This window comes from Chanodichthys erythropterus, chromosome 8, assembly GCF_024489055.1.
Source record: "Chanodichthys erythropterus isolate Z2021 chromosome 8, ASM2448905v1, whole genome shotgun sequence".
Classification (NCBI taxonomy): Eukaryota; Metazoa; Chordata; class Actinopteri; order Cypriniformes; family Xenocyprididae; genus Chanodichthys; species Chanodichthys erythropterus.
The window spans coordinates 27,878,139-27,895,322 of record NC_090228.1 but is presented as its reverse complement, the minus strand read 5'-3'; the positions used below and the strand labels follow the sequence as shown (position 1 = coordinate 27,895,322).

The window sequence follows — 17,184 nt, the reverse complement described above, 5'->3', positions numbered from 1 at the left end:
TATACTGTCACTTTTGACCAATTTAATGCATCCTTGCTGAATAGAAGTATTAATTTCTTTAAAAAAAAAAAAAACTGATAATAATCATAAATGTTTCTTTAGCAAATCATCATATTAGAATGATTTCTGAAGGATCATGTGACACTGAAGACTGGAGTAATGATGCTGAAAATTCAGCTTTGATCACAGGAATAAATGACTTTTTTGAATATATTTAAATAGAAAACAGCTATTTTAAACTGTAATAATATTTCACAATATTAATGTTTTTGCTGTGTTTTGGATAAAATAAATGAAGCCTTGGTGAGCAGAAGAGACGTCTTTTAAAACCTTTAAAAAATCTTACTGTTCATAAACTTTTGACCGGTAGAATATAGCTGTGACGACTCGTCACACGAAGTGGGATCTATAAGCAGGCTTTATTAGACGATGATCATGGTCAGACAGGCAACGGTCAAACAACAGCAGACTAGAACAGCAGAGGGCAGGCAGAATCGTAGCCATTATACAGGCAATGGGTCAGGGCAGGCAGATAACAATCACCGGTCAGAATCAAGGCAAATAGTCCAATGGGCAGGCAGCAGAGAATCCTAATGGGGATCAAACGGGGTCAACAACAGGAAGGCAGAAAAACTAAAAGCAAAAAAAGCAAACTGTAGTAGTACAAGACCTTGCAAAGAATGCAAGACAATGCAGCTTAAGTAGTCCAGGTAATGAGTTGCAGCTGGATGGGATGATCAGTGGAAAGGTACGGGGCCGATGGGAAATGTAGTGTGTGCGTGTGTGTCAGTATTCCGGTGAGGGTGACCTCTGATGGCCAGAGTAGGGAACCACGGATTTCGTCTCTGTGACAATAGCACACTCTCACATGTTTATTTTTTAGTATTTTTGGGAGGAGTATAATTTACATATGTGGTATAAAACAACCAGATGCATTTAGACTTCAGTTCAGTTTCATCTGGAATGCGTCCCAGACCACCTCTTGAAGTGATTTGAGCGAATGTGTTTCAGAGGGCATTTACACCTGATAACTATCCCATCAGAGAAAATGCATGAAGTGACCAGGTGTACACAGATTTTAAAGAAACACAGTTTGAACCAAAAATATTTTACATGTCTCATAATAACATAAATCTTTGTGTTTTGTGTCGTTGCTTTGGTAAAGCATCTAAAGATACAAAGAAGTTCTGCACTCTAAAAAGACTTTAATTGAAGTACACAGGAGATAAGTGGACAAACGTTTCTTCGCCTTCGTCAGTGTGACAATTTCATTCACTCTCAATAGTAATATAGAGAATGAAATCTAAATCCACAGGTGTTTACAATCATGATTAAAACAGTCAGATAATTAGCCCAAAACTTCAAGTCAAGTCTATAATAGGTCACAATTAAATAAATGACAAGAGTAAATCACATATCCGACAAGAAAAATCACAAATCTGACAAGATAGACAACGATCGCTGAGGCACCAGAACAGATCCTTCAAAAATAAAATAAACACCAGAATAGCTCCATCAAACAAACAAATATAAATGGGATACAATAACAAATCAGGCAGCAAGCCATTCATAAACAGAAACTAAAATAAAAAGCACGATATGGCTTTGTGCCCTTATCAAATCACAAAAGACGATAATTAACACTCTGAGGTCTAAAAACGCGCCGGCGCGTTTTGCAGTTTTTTTTTCACATTGCAGCAAAACAGACTTCAAATACTCCGTCATTTTTTGTCATAGAGACATAAGTAATATATCAATTGAAACTATAGAATGTCTTCTTTTATTTATATACACTCAAAGTAAAAACAAAATGTTGTGCTTTTTGTAAAATAAAGAAAACTAACATGATGCGTGATCTCTCCTCTCCCTCTGAACGAAATCCAATCTGATAATTCTCAGAAAATGAACTGTAACTTAGTGAATACTAATCGCAGAAAAATTAAACTTATGTCTAAAAAACGTTAAGATGTCAGGTTTTAAATCATGTAAGTCAAATCGAAAACAAACCTTCTGTGTTTATGTAATCTGTATGAAAAGAGAGCCATGTCAGAAGACTGTGATTCAGCTCATTATCCGCTAATGCGGCCACGCCCACGGAGCCAGCGCTATTCAGACGCAAATTCAGAGGCAATACATGCATTCATCATCTCAATCGTGTATTTATTGTCTTGAAAAGTGTTTATCTGGATGTAAAAGTCATGGTTAGCGATCTCTAGAAGACATACAGTTAGTTCCTGTTTACTTTTCTTCTATGGATGAATTTTAGATGAGTTTTTGTTTCTTTAGCGCCCTCCTGCAGCTGTATGAATTGGAAACTCCATTCATGGAATAGCCTCTTCTTCTTTTAGATGAATTTGTGGACTAAAAATGCATAGAGCGCCCTCCGACTTCAAGGATGAATTGAAAACACCAGCGCTCATAGTAATGACAGTGAATATTAAATAAAAATAACTCCTCTGTATAGAAAATTGACATAAGCATATGAGAATCCAATATTTCTACAAATGTGCATGCTTTTAAACTAAAAGCCTATATTCAGACTCTTTGCATCACAGAAATACATTATATTTTAAAGTATAATATAAAACCATTACTTTATATTGTAATAATATTTTTCTGTATGTTTCATATATCATAATGAGCTTGAGACATCACAGGAGGTTTTTTTTCACAGCCTACCTGACTGAAATGCCTCATTAATATGCAAGTCATTTCAGCTCATTACTATCCAATTCTTTTGTCTTCTCAGGTGAGAATGGCCCATTTTCAGTGGTGATTCACGCCTCCTCGCATACTGTGTTCCTTGGCAAAAAGTGTCTTACAAAAACTAAATCAATATATTGTTTTATATGAAGGAGTAGGCAGCATAATTTTTACATAATTCTGAAGCAAAAATTCTAGTCTACAACCTCCAATACCCAAAAGTCTTGTGAACACAGATTTACTATACTTTTTTTGGCCTTATTTCAGTGACTTAAGTTTTTTGTTTTTTCAATAACCACGCATAAATGTTATTCCTTCAAAAACACAAACATGTACATACATGTTCCTCACATATTATTGTAGCCTAGTTTGTGCTGAATACAGTGTAATGCCACTTTTTCCATTAATATGTTTATGAAGAACTGAAAAAAGCACAAATGTCAGAGCATGTCAAAACTTCTCCAGGCCCCAAATCAGCCTCAGACTCCAGAGGGTTAAGTTAGTCTGTAGACCGTTGTGCTGCATGTTTCAGAGTGAAGAGCACACTTTGCTCACTCCATCAGCTTGTTTTCCACGTCTTGGTTCACAGGGAATGAATGCATCTCTTCATGTGCTTTGAGTTTAATGTGCATTTGGAAACGCAGCGAGCACTGGTTACACTCAGTTTTCACAGTCGCATTATATCCAACATTTTTGTGGACAGCTGATTACAGTATTTCACCTGATTTGTAATAAGATGAATTTATAAACCTGTTTTCACTGAAACTGCTGGTTTCTGCCAATATAACAGTATTGTAACGTCCTATTGTAGAGTAATATACTCTTTATAAAATATTAATTTTCATTCACAGTAGTAGTATTTAGTAGTTCCCTTTCAGTCGGTCACGAATTGGGATATCGCTAGAGAGCCCCTATCAGCTTCGAGAAAACTAAAGCAAGCCAATGAACATTGGCGTGCGATATTTGCATAACGCACCCCTCCCCATCCGGGGCATATAAAAGGGGGAGGAGATGCAATCGCACTCTGTCTTTCGCTTCGGAGCCAAGCTTTGGTGTCCTACAGCTAAGAAGATCTTTAAAACAAGAAGAAACAGCGTTCTTACCGTGTTTGGCGCAACGACACTGCAGCGAGTCCACGAGCTTCCGGGTCCGGGCGGCAACATCGGCTGTGAAACAGCGTTCCGCTGTAATTCCAATTGTTTGGTCTGCGATTTGGCCGGGTCCCGTGTGTGTGTTTACCACACTTCGTGACACTCCCTGTGTGTCTCATTCACAAAAGAGCTGTGAGTTTCCCCCTCTATTAGACTTTACAGACGAACCCTGCATCTGGGGAGATGGCATTTCGTCTGTGCGCTACTGGGTGTGGTCGTTCCCTGGTCCCTGCTGATGGGCACAATCGCTGTATCACGTGCTTGGGCGTTCAGCACGCTGAGGCCGCGTTTGTAGATGGTTCATGTTCTCATTGTGGGAACATGACTATCGCGGTGCTGAGGTCGAGACTCTCGTTCCTTGGTTCTCAGGGAGCGGGGGTCCCCTCCCCTATGCCCCGTGCGGCCGTTTTCTCTGGCTCCGGTCGGGGTGACGGTTCGTCGGCGTGTAGGCAGGGTGACTTGAGGGTCACGGTTAGGGCTTCCCCGCCGAGTGTTGCTCCGCGGGCCCCTGCCGCCTCTGCTGCACTGCAGCCAGTGGTGTTACCGCCGTGTCACGCCGGGCCCTCTTCGGAGCGTCCGGTATTGTCCTTCGGTGCACCTGCGGAGGACCAGATGTCGATCACGGTATCGGAAGGCGAGCATGAGTCCTCGGGAGAGGATGACTCGGCTGAGCCCCCGTCTCACGGGGTGGCGGCTGTGGCCGAGTCGGATCCTGAGTTGATGGCTGTGCTTTCCCGGGCTGCCGAGAGCGTCGGGCTCGTGTGGAACCCTCCACCCTGTCCCGGCCCCTCTTGGCTTGACGATTGGTACCTTGGGGCGGGTCGCGCTGGTCCTCAGCGTCCCGCCCCGATGCCTTTCTTCCCGGAGGTGCACGACGAGGTGACCAGGTCTTGGCGGACGCCGTATAGTGTTCGTTCGAGGCCAGGCCCCTCGTCCGCCTTCACCACCCTGGATGGCGGAGAGGCTAAAGGCTATACGGGAATCCCTCCAGTCGAACGGTCTGTAGCGATGCAGTTGTGCCCTACGGCCGCCGGCTGGCGTGGTGACCCGCGCCTTCCGTCCCGAGCCTGTAAGTTTTCTTCCTCTCTGACGGAGAAGGCTTATAGAGCTTGTGGGCAGGCTGCCTCCGCCCTGCATGCCATGGCCCTTTTGCAAGTGTATCAGGCAAAAGCGTTATCGGAAATGCCACAGGGTGGTCTTGACCAGCATCTGTTGGGGGAGTTGCGAGCTGCCACCGATCTCGCCCTACGGGCGACTAAAGTGACAGCACGCTCCGTTGGTCAAGCGATGGCTACTATGGTAGTCCAGCAGCGCCATCTATGGCTAAACCTGGCTGACATGACGGAGACCGATAAATATCGGTTCCTGGACTCCCCCGTGTCCCAGGCTGGCCTATTCGGCGACGCAGTAGAGAGCTTCGCCCAACAGTTCTCTGCTGCCCAGAAGCAGGCTGAGGCCATTAAACATGTCTTGCCCCGCCGGCCCGCTGCTGCCTCCACCCCGCCGGCGGCGCAACCTCAGCCTGCTCGTCGCCGAGGGCGCCCGGCCGCGTCGTCCTCCGCTCCCGCTAAGTTGGCCAAGCAGCAGCCTCCACCAGCCAAACAGCAGGGAGCCGGCGCCGGCCGGGGCGCCCAGCCCGCTCAAGCCAAGCCAGGTGGTAAGAGGTCGAGGAAGTCGCGATCCTGAAGCGGGCGACCTGGAGGAGGAAGTAGCAGCTCTTCAGGGGGGGATTCCATCTGCCCCTCCACTCCCGGGGGAGGGCCGGGAGAAACTTGTTGTATGTGTTCCGCCGCTGGCTCTCCGGAGTCCAGCGGTACCCACCTTTTCAGAAAGAGCTGTTTCCCTTTCATCCTCCAGGTCACAAGAGGGCGCGGTTGTCAGGACCCGGGGCTCTGCCTTGGTGTCCGCAGCCCCCTCTCATTTCGCCAGTAGGGGGCGCCCCGATGGTGCAGGCCGTACCACGTGTACCGTCTCCCATCGTTGCTGTCACCCCGCAGAATCTGACTCCACTTCGGGCCGCTGTGCTGTGCTGTCCGAGTCGAGTCCCAGTATTCTGCCTCTCTGCCCCACTCCCGGTGCGCCTGTGGTGCCCTTGGTCCCGCTCGTTCGGCGTCTGGAAGCCTGGTTAACGCTTCCCAGCCCGTCCCGCTGGCTCATCCGCACTATCAGGCTCGGCTATGCGATTCAGTTCGCCCGGCGTCCCCCGGTGTTCAGAGGTGTCCACTACACTCAGGTGTCACTGGACAGTGCTCCTGTTCTTCGGGCGGAGATTGCTGTCCTCCTGGCGAAGGACGCAATCGAGCCGGTCCCTCCAGCCGATATGAAGTCAGGGTTTTACAGTCCCTACTTCATTGTACCGAAGAAAGGAGGTGGGTTACGGCCAATCTTGGATCTGCGAGTCCTGAATCGGTCCCTTCACAGGCTGCCATTCAAGATGTTGACGCAGAAACGCATTTTTCAATGCATCCGTCCCCAAGATTGGTTCGCAGCTATAGACCTGAAGGACGCGTACTTTCATGTCTCGATTCTGCCTCGTCACAGACCCTTCCTACGGTTTGCGTTCGAGGGTCGGGCATATCAGTACAAAGTCCTGCCCTTCGGGCTGGCCCTGTCTCCCCGCGTCTTTACGAAGGTTGCGGAGGCGGCCATTGTTCCCCTCAAGGAACAAGGCGTTCGTATTCTCAACTATCTCGACGACTGGCTTATTCTAGCCAGTTCGCGGGAGCAGTTGTGCGAACACAGGGATCTGGTGTTGGCACACCTCAGCCGGTTGGGTCTTCGGGTCAGCTGGGACAAGAGCAAACTCTCCCCCGGGCAGAGGATCTCTTATCTCGGTATGGAACTGGACTCGGTCGCCCCGACTGCGCAACTCACAGAGGAGCGCGTCCAGTCGGTGTTGAACTGCCTGAGTACGCTCAAGTGCAGGACAGCGGCCCCACTGAAAATGTTTCAGAGGCTCCTGGGGCATATGGCATCCGTAGCCGCGGTCACGCCGCTCGGATTGCTTCATATGAGGCCGCTCCAACACTGGCTCCACGGCCGGGTCCCGAGATGGGCGTGGCAACACGGCACGTTCCGTGTTCCTCTGACACAGAGCTGCCGCCGTGCCCTCACTCGATGGTCAGACCCCTCGTTCCTGCGGGCAGGAGTTCCCCTCGAACAGGTGTCCAGGCACGCTGTGGTTCACACAGATGCCTCGACCTTAGGGTGGGGCGCCACGTACAACGGGCATGCAGCCTCAGGTCTTTGGACGGGGCCTCAGCTGCATTGGCATATCAATTGCCTCGAGTTGCTGGCAGTTCGTCTTGCGCTGGGCCGCTTCAAGGAGCTGTTGACAGGCAAGCACGTTCTAGTCCGCTCAGACAGCATTGCGACCGTAGCGTACATCAATCATCAAGGTGGTCTACGCTCCCGCCGCATGTCGCAACTCGCCCGCCATCTCTTGTTATGGAGTCAGAAGCATCTGAGGTCGCTTCGTGCCAGTCATGTCCCAGGTGTGCTCAACCGTGCAGCCGACGAGCTTTCACAGCAGCCTCCACTTGCGGGCGAATGGAGACTCCATCCCCAGGTAGTCCAGCTGATTTGGCATTACTTCGGCGAGGCTCAGATAGATCTGTTTGCCTCCCAGGAGAATGCTCAGTGCCAGTGGTTCTATTCCCTGACCGCAGGTACTCTCGGCACGGATGCACTGGCACACAGTTGGCCCCGGGGTCTTCGCAAGTATGCGTTTCCCCCAGTGAGCCTTCTTGCTCAACTCTTGTGCAAAGTCAGGGAGGATGGGGAGCAGGTCTTGTTGGTGGCCCCTTATTGGCCCACCCGGACATGGTTTTCGGACCTCATGCTCCTCACGGCAGCCCCTCCCTGGCCCATTCCTCTGAGGAAGGATCTTCTGACTCAGAGAGGGGGCACCCTCTGGCACCCGCGTCCCGACCTGTGGAACCTCCACGTGTGGTCCCTGGACGGGATGCGGAGGTTCTAAATGATCTCCCGCAAGCGGTTGTAGACACTATCACTTCCGCTAGAGCTCCTTCCACTAGGAGCCTCTATGCGTTGAAGTGGAACCTGTTCGTTGAGTGGTGCTCTTCTCACCGAGAAGACCCCCGATCATGCTCGGTCAGATCCGTGCTTTCCTCCTGCAGGAGGGTCTGGAGCGAAAGCTGTCTCCCTCCACCCTCAAAGTGTATGTTGCCGCCATTGCCGCACATCACAATGCAGCTGATGGGAAGTCCTTGGGGAAGCACGATCTGGTCGTCAGGTTCCTGAGGGGAGCGAGGAGACTGAATCCGCCTCGTCCCCCCTCCATACCCTCTTGGGATCTTTCCGTAGTTCTTTCATCCCTTCGGCATCATCCCTTCGAGCCCTTGCAATCAGTTGAGTTAAAAGTACTGTCCTTTAAGACCGTCCTCCTGGTTGCATTGGCCTCGCTCAAGAGGGTAGGGGACCTGCACGCATTTTCGGTCGACGAATCGTGCCTGGAATTCGGGCCTGGTGACTCTCACGTTATCCTGAGACCCCGGCCTGGATATGTGCCCAAGGTTCCTACCACTCCCTTCAGAGATCAGGTAGTGAACCTGCAAGCGCTGCCTTCGGAGGAGGCAGACCCAGCCCTGGCTTTGCTCTGTCCAGTCCGCGCTCTGCGCGTTTACGTGGATAGAACTCGAAGCTTTAGGACCTCAGATCAGCTCTTTGTCTGTTATGGAGGCCAGCAGAAAGGGAAGGCTGTCTCCAAGCAGAGGATGGCCCACTGGATTGTGGATGCCATCGCCCTGGCTTATGATTCCCAGGGCGTGCCTTGCCCGTTCGGGTTGAGAGCCCACTCCACCAGAGGGGTGGCCTCTTCCTGGGCGTTGGCTCAGGGCGCCTCGCTGACAGATATCTGTAGAGCTGCGGGCTGGGCGACACCAAACACGTTTGCTAGGTTTTATAGCTTACGTGTGGAACCGGTTTCTTCCCGTGTACTCGCTTCCACTAGCCGGTAGACGCGTTGAACCTGTTCTCTGTGTCGGCTTGCAATGCCATTCCCGCTCTCTGGGCTGGATACGTGCATTTTTGACTCCAGTCGTGTTCCCCGATCGGTGAACCCTGTTGAGTTCCTCCGCCTCCCCTTCGGCTCGGACATTGCGGAGTGTCTGATGCCAGACCAACATCCACCTTCGGTGTTGTCTGTTGGTTGGGTTCCATATGTTGTAATCCCTCTAAGCGAGTGATTCCATATGTGCATGGTCCACGGTTACTCCCTACGGTGAGTCCGTGTCTTCCCTTAGCAGAGTTCTGCTGTCACCTGTCAGATGAGTCTCCCCCTACTTAGGTGGGGCCATCCCAGGGACATGTATGCGTTCTGCCCTTCGGGCCAGGCCATATGTTCCACGTAAATTCCTTCCCCTCTGGGTGGGTAGTGGCTCCGCAGCGTCCCCTTTGGGTTCGCTTTCCCAGTGTAGTCTAGTTTACTTAGTGGGTATTTCGGAACAGCAGTAGACTTCCCGGCGTAAGCTCGCCCCTTCTCCGTCCCCCTGGTGCGACGGGTGGCTAGAGCTTGCGCTGGGCACTGGAAGGGGTTCGTAACTGTGGCGTTTTATTTGGGATCCCAATTCGTCGGTCACTACTGACGTACGTCGAACGTGACCGACTGAAAGGGAACGTCTCGGTTACGTATGTAACCCTCGTTCCCTGAAGGAGGGAACGGAGACGTACGTCCCGTCGCCACAGTTTCTGTACCCTCGCTGCAGTGCGGACACCAGTTGTCTCCTCAGCGAAAAACAGAGTGCGATTGCATCTCCTCCCCCTTTTATATGCCCCGGATGGGGAGGGGTGCGTTATGCAAATATCGCACGCCAATGTTCATTGGCTTGTTTTAGTTTTCTCGAAGCTGATAGGGGCTCTCTAGCGATATCCCAATTCGTCGGTCACTACTGACGTACGTCTCCGTTCCCTCCTTCAGGGAACGAGGGTTACATACGTAACCGAGACGTATTTTACTGTCTTATAATTCAAATATTGGTGATCTAAAAGTATTATAGTTATTATTTATTATTAAACAGCATCATTTTGACAGATACTGTGTGTGTGTGTGTGTGTGTGTGTGTGTAGACATACATTTGTGTAGTCCTGCTGTTATCCTGAACTCTCCCCCATGATCCACACTAGAAAACACACACAGTCATACAGTTAGTCAGTAAACACACACACTCACTCTCTCTATCACACACACACACACAACAATTTTAATTTTGAAAAATCATTAGGCTAAGTAGGGGAGAGCGGGGTAACTTGTCACACTCTTCATAACTCCAAAACTAGAGGCTCTATCTCAAAAATCAAATAGCCACTTTGTGTGACTTCTTCTTCTATAGTGAACTTTCTGTTCACATGTGGTCAAGATCGCTCTAATCTGAGGTTAGCACAATTTTCTTATTTTTTGGCTTAAAAAGGAAAAAATGTGAACTTTAAATTTTATGCAATACAACTTTGTTAGGTATGAATGTTAAAAAATTATTATTTTGCACAACATAGAGGACACACTTGATACTTTAGCTGACGTGCTATGTTGAGAGAACCTTGAGATTTGGCCAACATTAGCACACATGTCAGTTTGGGGCAAGTCGTCACATGTGACAAGTGTGAAACATGTGAAAAGTGTGACAACTTAGCCCACTCTCCCCTATATTACCAACCAAATACAGAACTGTTACGGACACAGCTCGTTCCAATAGACAATTTATTACAAAAAGAATACAAACATAATTCTGGAAGGAAAAACAGTCGGGAGCAAAACAAAACACCGCATAAATCATCATACACGGTCCACAGGTACAGGAAATCAGTTCTACCAGAAAGACTCGGGAGTCAAGAGAACGTTTGAATAAGATTTATTTAAAGGTGCTAAAGAGGATGTTTTGTTTTATACATTTTTTCAATATTACTTGAAACAGTCTTTACTAACTGATAAAAGACTATTTATTAGGTGCACTGAAAGGAATAATATTAATATACATCATCTGTGCACGAGGTAGGGCCTTAAAAACATCAGCCAATCGTTTACACGATCATCGCGTAAACGATTGGCCCTCTGGCTTGTCAATCACTGCCGCGACGTTCCATGTGAGAGACGAGCGCGGCTGCACTCTCCAGTAACTTTCCACACTCCACAGGCGCTGCATGCAATGTTTTTGTCAGGAGACAGGAGTAACAACTGCAGATTATGAGTTACCTGCGGTGAGTCTGACATAATGAATCCACTAACACGACACAGCGAATGCTGGTGGTAAACACTCGTGTTCCAATACTCATGCAGGAGTTTTGGGAGGCGTTTCCTCGAAAGGAGGGTGGGTTGTTCTTACGCATGCGCTCATTTCAAAAACTCAGTAACAGTCTTTGGTTTCTCAGCCGACGAAAAGATCCTCTTTAGCAGCTTTAACAGTTGGTATGCAATTTAGTAACTTAAAGATGAAACGATGATGGGGTTATGGGACAAGCAGGCCGGAGCAAGAGCTGTGAGGGAACAGCGCGAGGCTGGTGGCGTAATTTGTTAAGGAGTGTCAGCTGCGCACTGCACAGGTCTCGTATTTCTCATGGAGGAGCTCCGGAAGCATAAAGGGAGAAGCAATAACATTGAAGGATGAGAGAGGACCAGGCCTGAATTTATGTTAGGTTTTTACTGTGTTAGTGTGTGACAGTCATCCATGAGGGATGGCCGCATTTTACTTTTGTTTTGTATTTATATATTTTGTATTAAAATGTGTTTACCGGTTCCAGCCTCCTTCTTCTCACATCAATGAACTGCATTACACACACCTTCAGGGGTCTTGTGGAGTCCATGCCTCCACAGGTCAGGGCTGTTTTAGCAGCAAAAGTGGCACCAGCACAATATTAGGAAGGTGGTCATAATGTTATGCCTGATCGGAGTAGTTTCGTATGTGTGTGTGAGTGTGTGTCCGGCAGCAGTGTCTGTAATAGGGTAGCTTAACTGTTTAAAGAACAGTGACATTACTACCTCATTACTGAGAAACTGAGTCTGTACTCATGTGCACCTGTTTTCATCAGGTGGCTTCAAATCTTCATAAATCTTGTGTTTCGAATCAGAGGTTCAGAGCGTGAATCAAACTGCCAAAGTCAAGAGAACCATTGAAATTTATTTATGATGTAACAAAGCCTCGTTTACTAAATTCACATGACCTTAACGCTCCAAACGAAATTAAAAACACAAGATTTGTGAAGAGTCAAAGCTTCATGAAGCAGTGTTTTGAAATCACCCATCACTAGATATTGTTGAATAAAGTCGTTATTTGTTATTTTGTGCACACAAAAAATATTCTTGTCGCTTTATAATAGTAAGGTTGAACCACCGTAGTCACATGGACTGATTTAAATATGTCTTTAGTAGCTTTCTGGGAAATGTAAGTGTTGATTGTCTTGCTGGAGATGCAGGCCTCACTGAGCCATCTGATTTTATCAAAAATGTCTTAATTTGTGTTCCAAAGATGAATGAATGGTCCTACGGGTGTGGAACAACCCAGGTGTTTTTTTTTTTTTTTTTTTGCACAACCTTACTTATTCGGAAAAGAATATACAGAGAATGAACTAAAAGAGATGGAAGAGGCTGCAACACAACCACAGCCACAAGCTTCTGAAAGACAGAGAGCAGATGGTGTAGATGTCATCAGTGCCAAGCGATGCCTAATTAACAAGAGCGTGTACTTCATCGACTGTGATATTGTCATGCCAAAGCTTGAAAGTTTGGATAATTCAAATGACGTGTCTCGCACATCAGAGACATATGGAAGTGAGGACATTGTTGAATAAAGTCATCATTTTGTTTTTTGGCACTCTGTTGAACCACTGTCTTTACTACCTTTCTTGTCACTGAAAGTGTAAATTATCTTGCTGTCAATGGAGGCCTCACTGACCCATCGGAGTTCATCAAAAATATCTTAATTTGTGTTCTGAAGATTAATGAAGGTCTTACAGGTGTGAAGCGACATGAGGATGAGTAATAAATGAAAGAATTTGGGTGAACTAACCCTTTAATTCTGTAAAGCCCTTGTACAGCTGTGTTGTGTACAGGATTAAAGTTACCATTGTGTTAGGAACAAATAAACTTCCTTTGGATGAAGCTGATTGGATCCTGTGTTTTGACCAACACCCCTTGAGGAAAGCCAGATATCGGACATCACTTACTACAGTCCCTTTTTCAGGCAAGTCGTGGGGCAGCACTAACACATTCCTGTGCATGTGTATGTTTGAATGTGTGTGTGTGTTAGTGTGTGTCTGTACTGCATTTGTGTTCATTTTTATTGGACACAGAATGGGAAAAATCATGCTCTAATTTAGTTGAGACCTGCCTGGAACTACTTTAACTCTGCATTTACTTGACAATATTTGAGCACCTCAGAAAGTTTGTCAAACTATCATAATCAAGCATTCAACAGCCCTGTAGTGTAACTGCAGCTAAACCTCTGTATTCTCAGTAAGAAATTTTGTAAATGTATGAAAGAAATAAAGTCAAACTCTTCCTGCTCAACATACTTGAGTTTATCCAGTCCGTAGTTTTGCTGGTTGAGTGTATCAGTGAGTAGTTTGACTCCAGAATCTCCTGGGTGATTGTAGCTCAGGTCCAGCTCTCTCAGGTGTGAGGGGTTCGAACTCAGAGCTGAAGATACATAATGACAGCCTTCCTCTGTCACCATACAGCCAGACAATCTACAAACACACACAGCAAAAGTCCACATTACATTAGTTTGGGAATCAGGGGCCATATGTGACCCGTCACGGAAACCAGTGACAAATCTGCAGCACATCTATCGAGCAAAATGAGAAAGAGATTTTTTTCAAAATTGGTGATTTTCGTTTTTTTGCAGAATCTGTTAGTTGAGATCACGAAGAAGCCTCTCCGTGTTTGAGATAGCAGTATTGGTATATTTGAAAGCGCACATTTTGAGGTTGAAATTGGCTCAGAGATTCTAGCACGCAGTAGGGGCGTGTCATTATCTGTGTGTATTTCCATACTGGATAAGCCGACTTTTGTTTCTTTTGTTATTGCCCTCCAAGGGAAGCGTGGCTACTTATTATGTAGCACTCTGGCCGGCTCTAGCTGATATCAAAATTCAATGAACATGGACGCCGCAAAGATTATCTTAGACAAGCTGAACCGTGGCCATTACACCGAAAATGTTTTGAAGTACTTCTTCGACAAGCCGGATGCTTATGAACAAGCACTCACTGATTCTGAAGACGATCTGAGCGACGATGAAAGCAGCGTAATAAGACTGAATAATATCCCTAATCTACAACTGAGCGAAGATGAAGATGAGGAAGAAATGTATCAGAATGGCGTCAGATGAGTTGGACCGTAAGATATCAGAGGCTATATCGATAGTAACATTTGATGGGGATAAAGACAGAGAAATGGGGAAAATCCGTAACTTTGACTGTAAATGCTACACGAGGAGAAAAGAGAACTCTCTGCATGGGAGACAGTCCTGTAGCCAGAAGCTTTCTCCAGACATTATGTACAACATACGGCTGGAATCTTTAGCTGCAGAAAAAGAGTGGCAGGACATGCAAATTATTGGACATTTAGAGGCAAACAGACGCACAGTGCAAACTTCGGAGATGGTTACATCCACAAAGAAGACCCCGACAAAGAGAAAGTGTGCCCGAATTACTTATGTCATTGGAGGCAACGAGATTTCTTATGGGGTGAGTTTCCATAAACATCAAAGTTTGTCGTTTTGTGTTCATTCTAAGAACACGTACACATTATCTCATGTTTAGTCCATGTTTAGACCTTCCCATACCTACCTATTGTTATTAGCTAGCTCAGGACTGTCAGTTTAATTGTAATCGTTAGCATTGTATCACTTGCCAAAAACCCCCATTACTATAATGGGCTTTTAGATGGCAATGTTAGCATCTGCTATTAATTTGAATAATGCTTCAATTGCTTTTATCACAGAATCCTGTTAAAAAAGTCCTAATACTACACAATGAAATCAATTCACCAAGTTTTTTTTTTTTTCATATTCACCAAGTTTTCTCAGCAAATAACAAATAAAATTAGCATCAATATGTACTTTTAGCATCAATATGTACTGTCCAAAGGGATAGAGGGCCCGGAGTTTGGAATTCAGCCCAAACCCAAAGTTCTCCCCATAACCCCAGGACCCCAGCCGAGAGTTAGGAGCGGGGTGGTGGAAGGATGTGTGTGAAAATGTACCTAAGTATTCATTCACTTTTCTAAACGTACAGTAGTGGAGCCTGCGCGATTTCAGACGGTGACAAGTCATGAATATGAAGAATGATTCAACGAAAGATTCAAGCACATACATATTTGTATGAGTACGAATACAAGTACATGAGCTTGGTATCGGGCCCAATCAATTTCCATTGACTATTTCCATTACATTGAGAACAAATGTTACATTCGGTGACAATTATTTATTGTGATAGCATTTTGTTAATTATTTTAAAACCATTTACCTCAGTATCTCCAGCTGACAGTTTGGACTCTTCAGCCCATCAGAAAGAAGCTTCACTCCTGAATCCTGTAGGTCATTGTTACTCAGGTCCAGCTCTCTCAGGAAGGAGTTTGAGGATTGTAGAACTGATGACAAACTCTCACAACACTGAGCAGTGAGATTACAGGTGGAAAATCTGAACAATAAAAACAAAATGTAATTGCATACAGAATCAATATAAGATCAAGATGGCGCCGCGCATGGCAGCCACAGTGCTTAGCTCTTCAGTGTTTGTTCTGTTTTTGTTAGTTTTTCCTGTTTTCTGTTTTTCAAACACCATCAGCTTTACCAGGGATGAACTGCTGAACATTCGGCAGTATACACCACAAAATCTTTTACCGGATTTCGATTATTCAGACGTTTTGTTGAATGTTGTAGTCGGCGGAGCGGCAGCGCTGTTTAGACGCTTCAGGACGCGCAGACGGGGAAAGCGCGCCGGCGCCCTCGTGAAGCTCAGACAGCGCGGATTAAGAACGCCGCTGCCTAGCATCCATCTGGCGAATCTCCGCTCTCTGCCCAACAAAACGGACAAACTCCTTCTGCTCTCCCGGACCAATAAGGATTTCTCGAACTCGGCTGCTCTGTGCTTCACGGAAACCTGGCTGAACGACGCCATTCCGGACAGCGTGTTAAGTCTGCCGGGCTTTCAGCTGTTTAGATCAGATCGCGACGCAGAATCAACGGGGAAATCGCGCGGCGACGGGACGTGCTTTTACATCAACGAAAGGTGGTGTTCAGATGTAACGGTGTTAAAGAAGATGTGCTGTCCAGATCTTGAAACACTCTTCATTAACTGCAAACCGTTCTATTCGCCGCGGGAGTTTTGCTCGTTCATTCTGGTGAGCGTCTACATTCCTCCGCAAGCACAAGTGAGCTCGGCTTTACAGATACTCGCTGATATGATCACAGAGAGCGAGCAACAACACCCGGACTCTGTTCTAATCATTCTCGGGGACTTTAATAAAGCGATTCTCTCACGTGAACTGCCCAAATACAGACAGCATGTTACCTGTCCCACCAGAGACAGCAATATACTCGACCATTGTTACACAGCAATAAAGGATGCATATCACTCTGTCCCACGGGCAGCTTTGGGGCTCTCTGATCACTGTTTAGTTCATCTCATACCAACCTACAGGCAGAAACTGAAATCAGCTAAACCTGTAGCAAAGACTGTAAAGAGATGGACCACCGAAACAGAGCGAGCTTTACAAGCCTGTTTTGAATGGACTGATTGGAGTGTTTTTGAAGCTGCTGCCACCGATCTGGACGAGCTCACAGAGACTGTTACATCATATATCAGTTTCTGTGAGGATCTGTGCATTCCTACAAAGACTCATTTAACTTACAACAACGACAAACCCTGGTTCACTGCAAAACTCAGCCAGCTCCGTCAGGCCAAAGAAGATGCTCGCAGAAAAGGGGACAGAGTCTTGTACAAACAGGCCAAATACACACTGGAAAAGGAGATCAAGTGGCAAAGAGGAATTATTCTGATAAACTTCGGAATCAGTTCTCTTCTAATGACACAGCTTCAGTGTGGAAAGGTCTGAAAGACATTACCAACTACAAGACACCATCCCCCAGCTCTGTGGAGAATCAACAACTGGCAGACGATCTGAATGGGTTTTATTGCAGGTTTGAAAAATCACCATTCACACCTCCAACAACCCCCCTCTCCCCCACACCTGCAATTCAGTTCAGTGAAGATGACGTGCGCCAGGTCTTCAGAAAGAACAAGAGAAGAAAGGCACCAGGCCCAGACAGCGTTTCACCAGCCTGTCTGAAAACCTGCGCTGACCAGCTGGCCCCCATCT

The 17,184-nt window shown here is 46.7% G+C and overlaps 1 protein-coding gene across 3 annotated transcripts in view; it reads right to left on the bottom strand.

The window, feature by feature from the left end:
* LOC137024667 (NACHT, LRR and PYD domains-containing protein 12-like) overlaps window positions 1-17,184 on the bottom strand; it is a 192,114-nt gene that overhangs the window by 9,896 nt on the left and 165,034 nt on the right. For 2 of the 3 annotated variants that reach the window (XM_067392463.1, XM_067392464.1), the window contains exons 8-10: window positions 15,330-15,503; window positions 13,377-13,550; window positions 9,836-9,994 (exon numbers count right to left, since the gene is read on the bottom strand). In XM_067392463.1, coding sequence (XP_067248564.1) covers window positions 9,895-9,994; window positions 13,377-13,550; window positions 15,330-15,503 — 448 coding nt within the window. In that variant the 3' untranslated portion in view covers window positions 9,836-9,894. Of the gene's footprint in view, window positions 1-9,835; window positions 9,995-13,376; window positions 13,551-15,329; window positions 15,504-17,184 lie in introns of those variants that run through there. The other variant, XM_067392465.1, reaches the window with a different exon arrangement.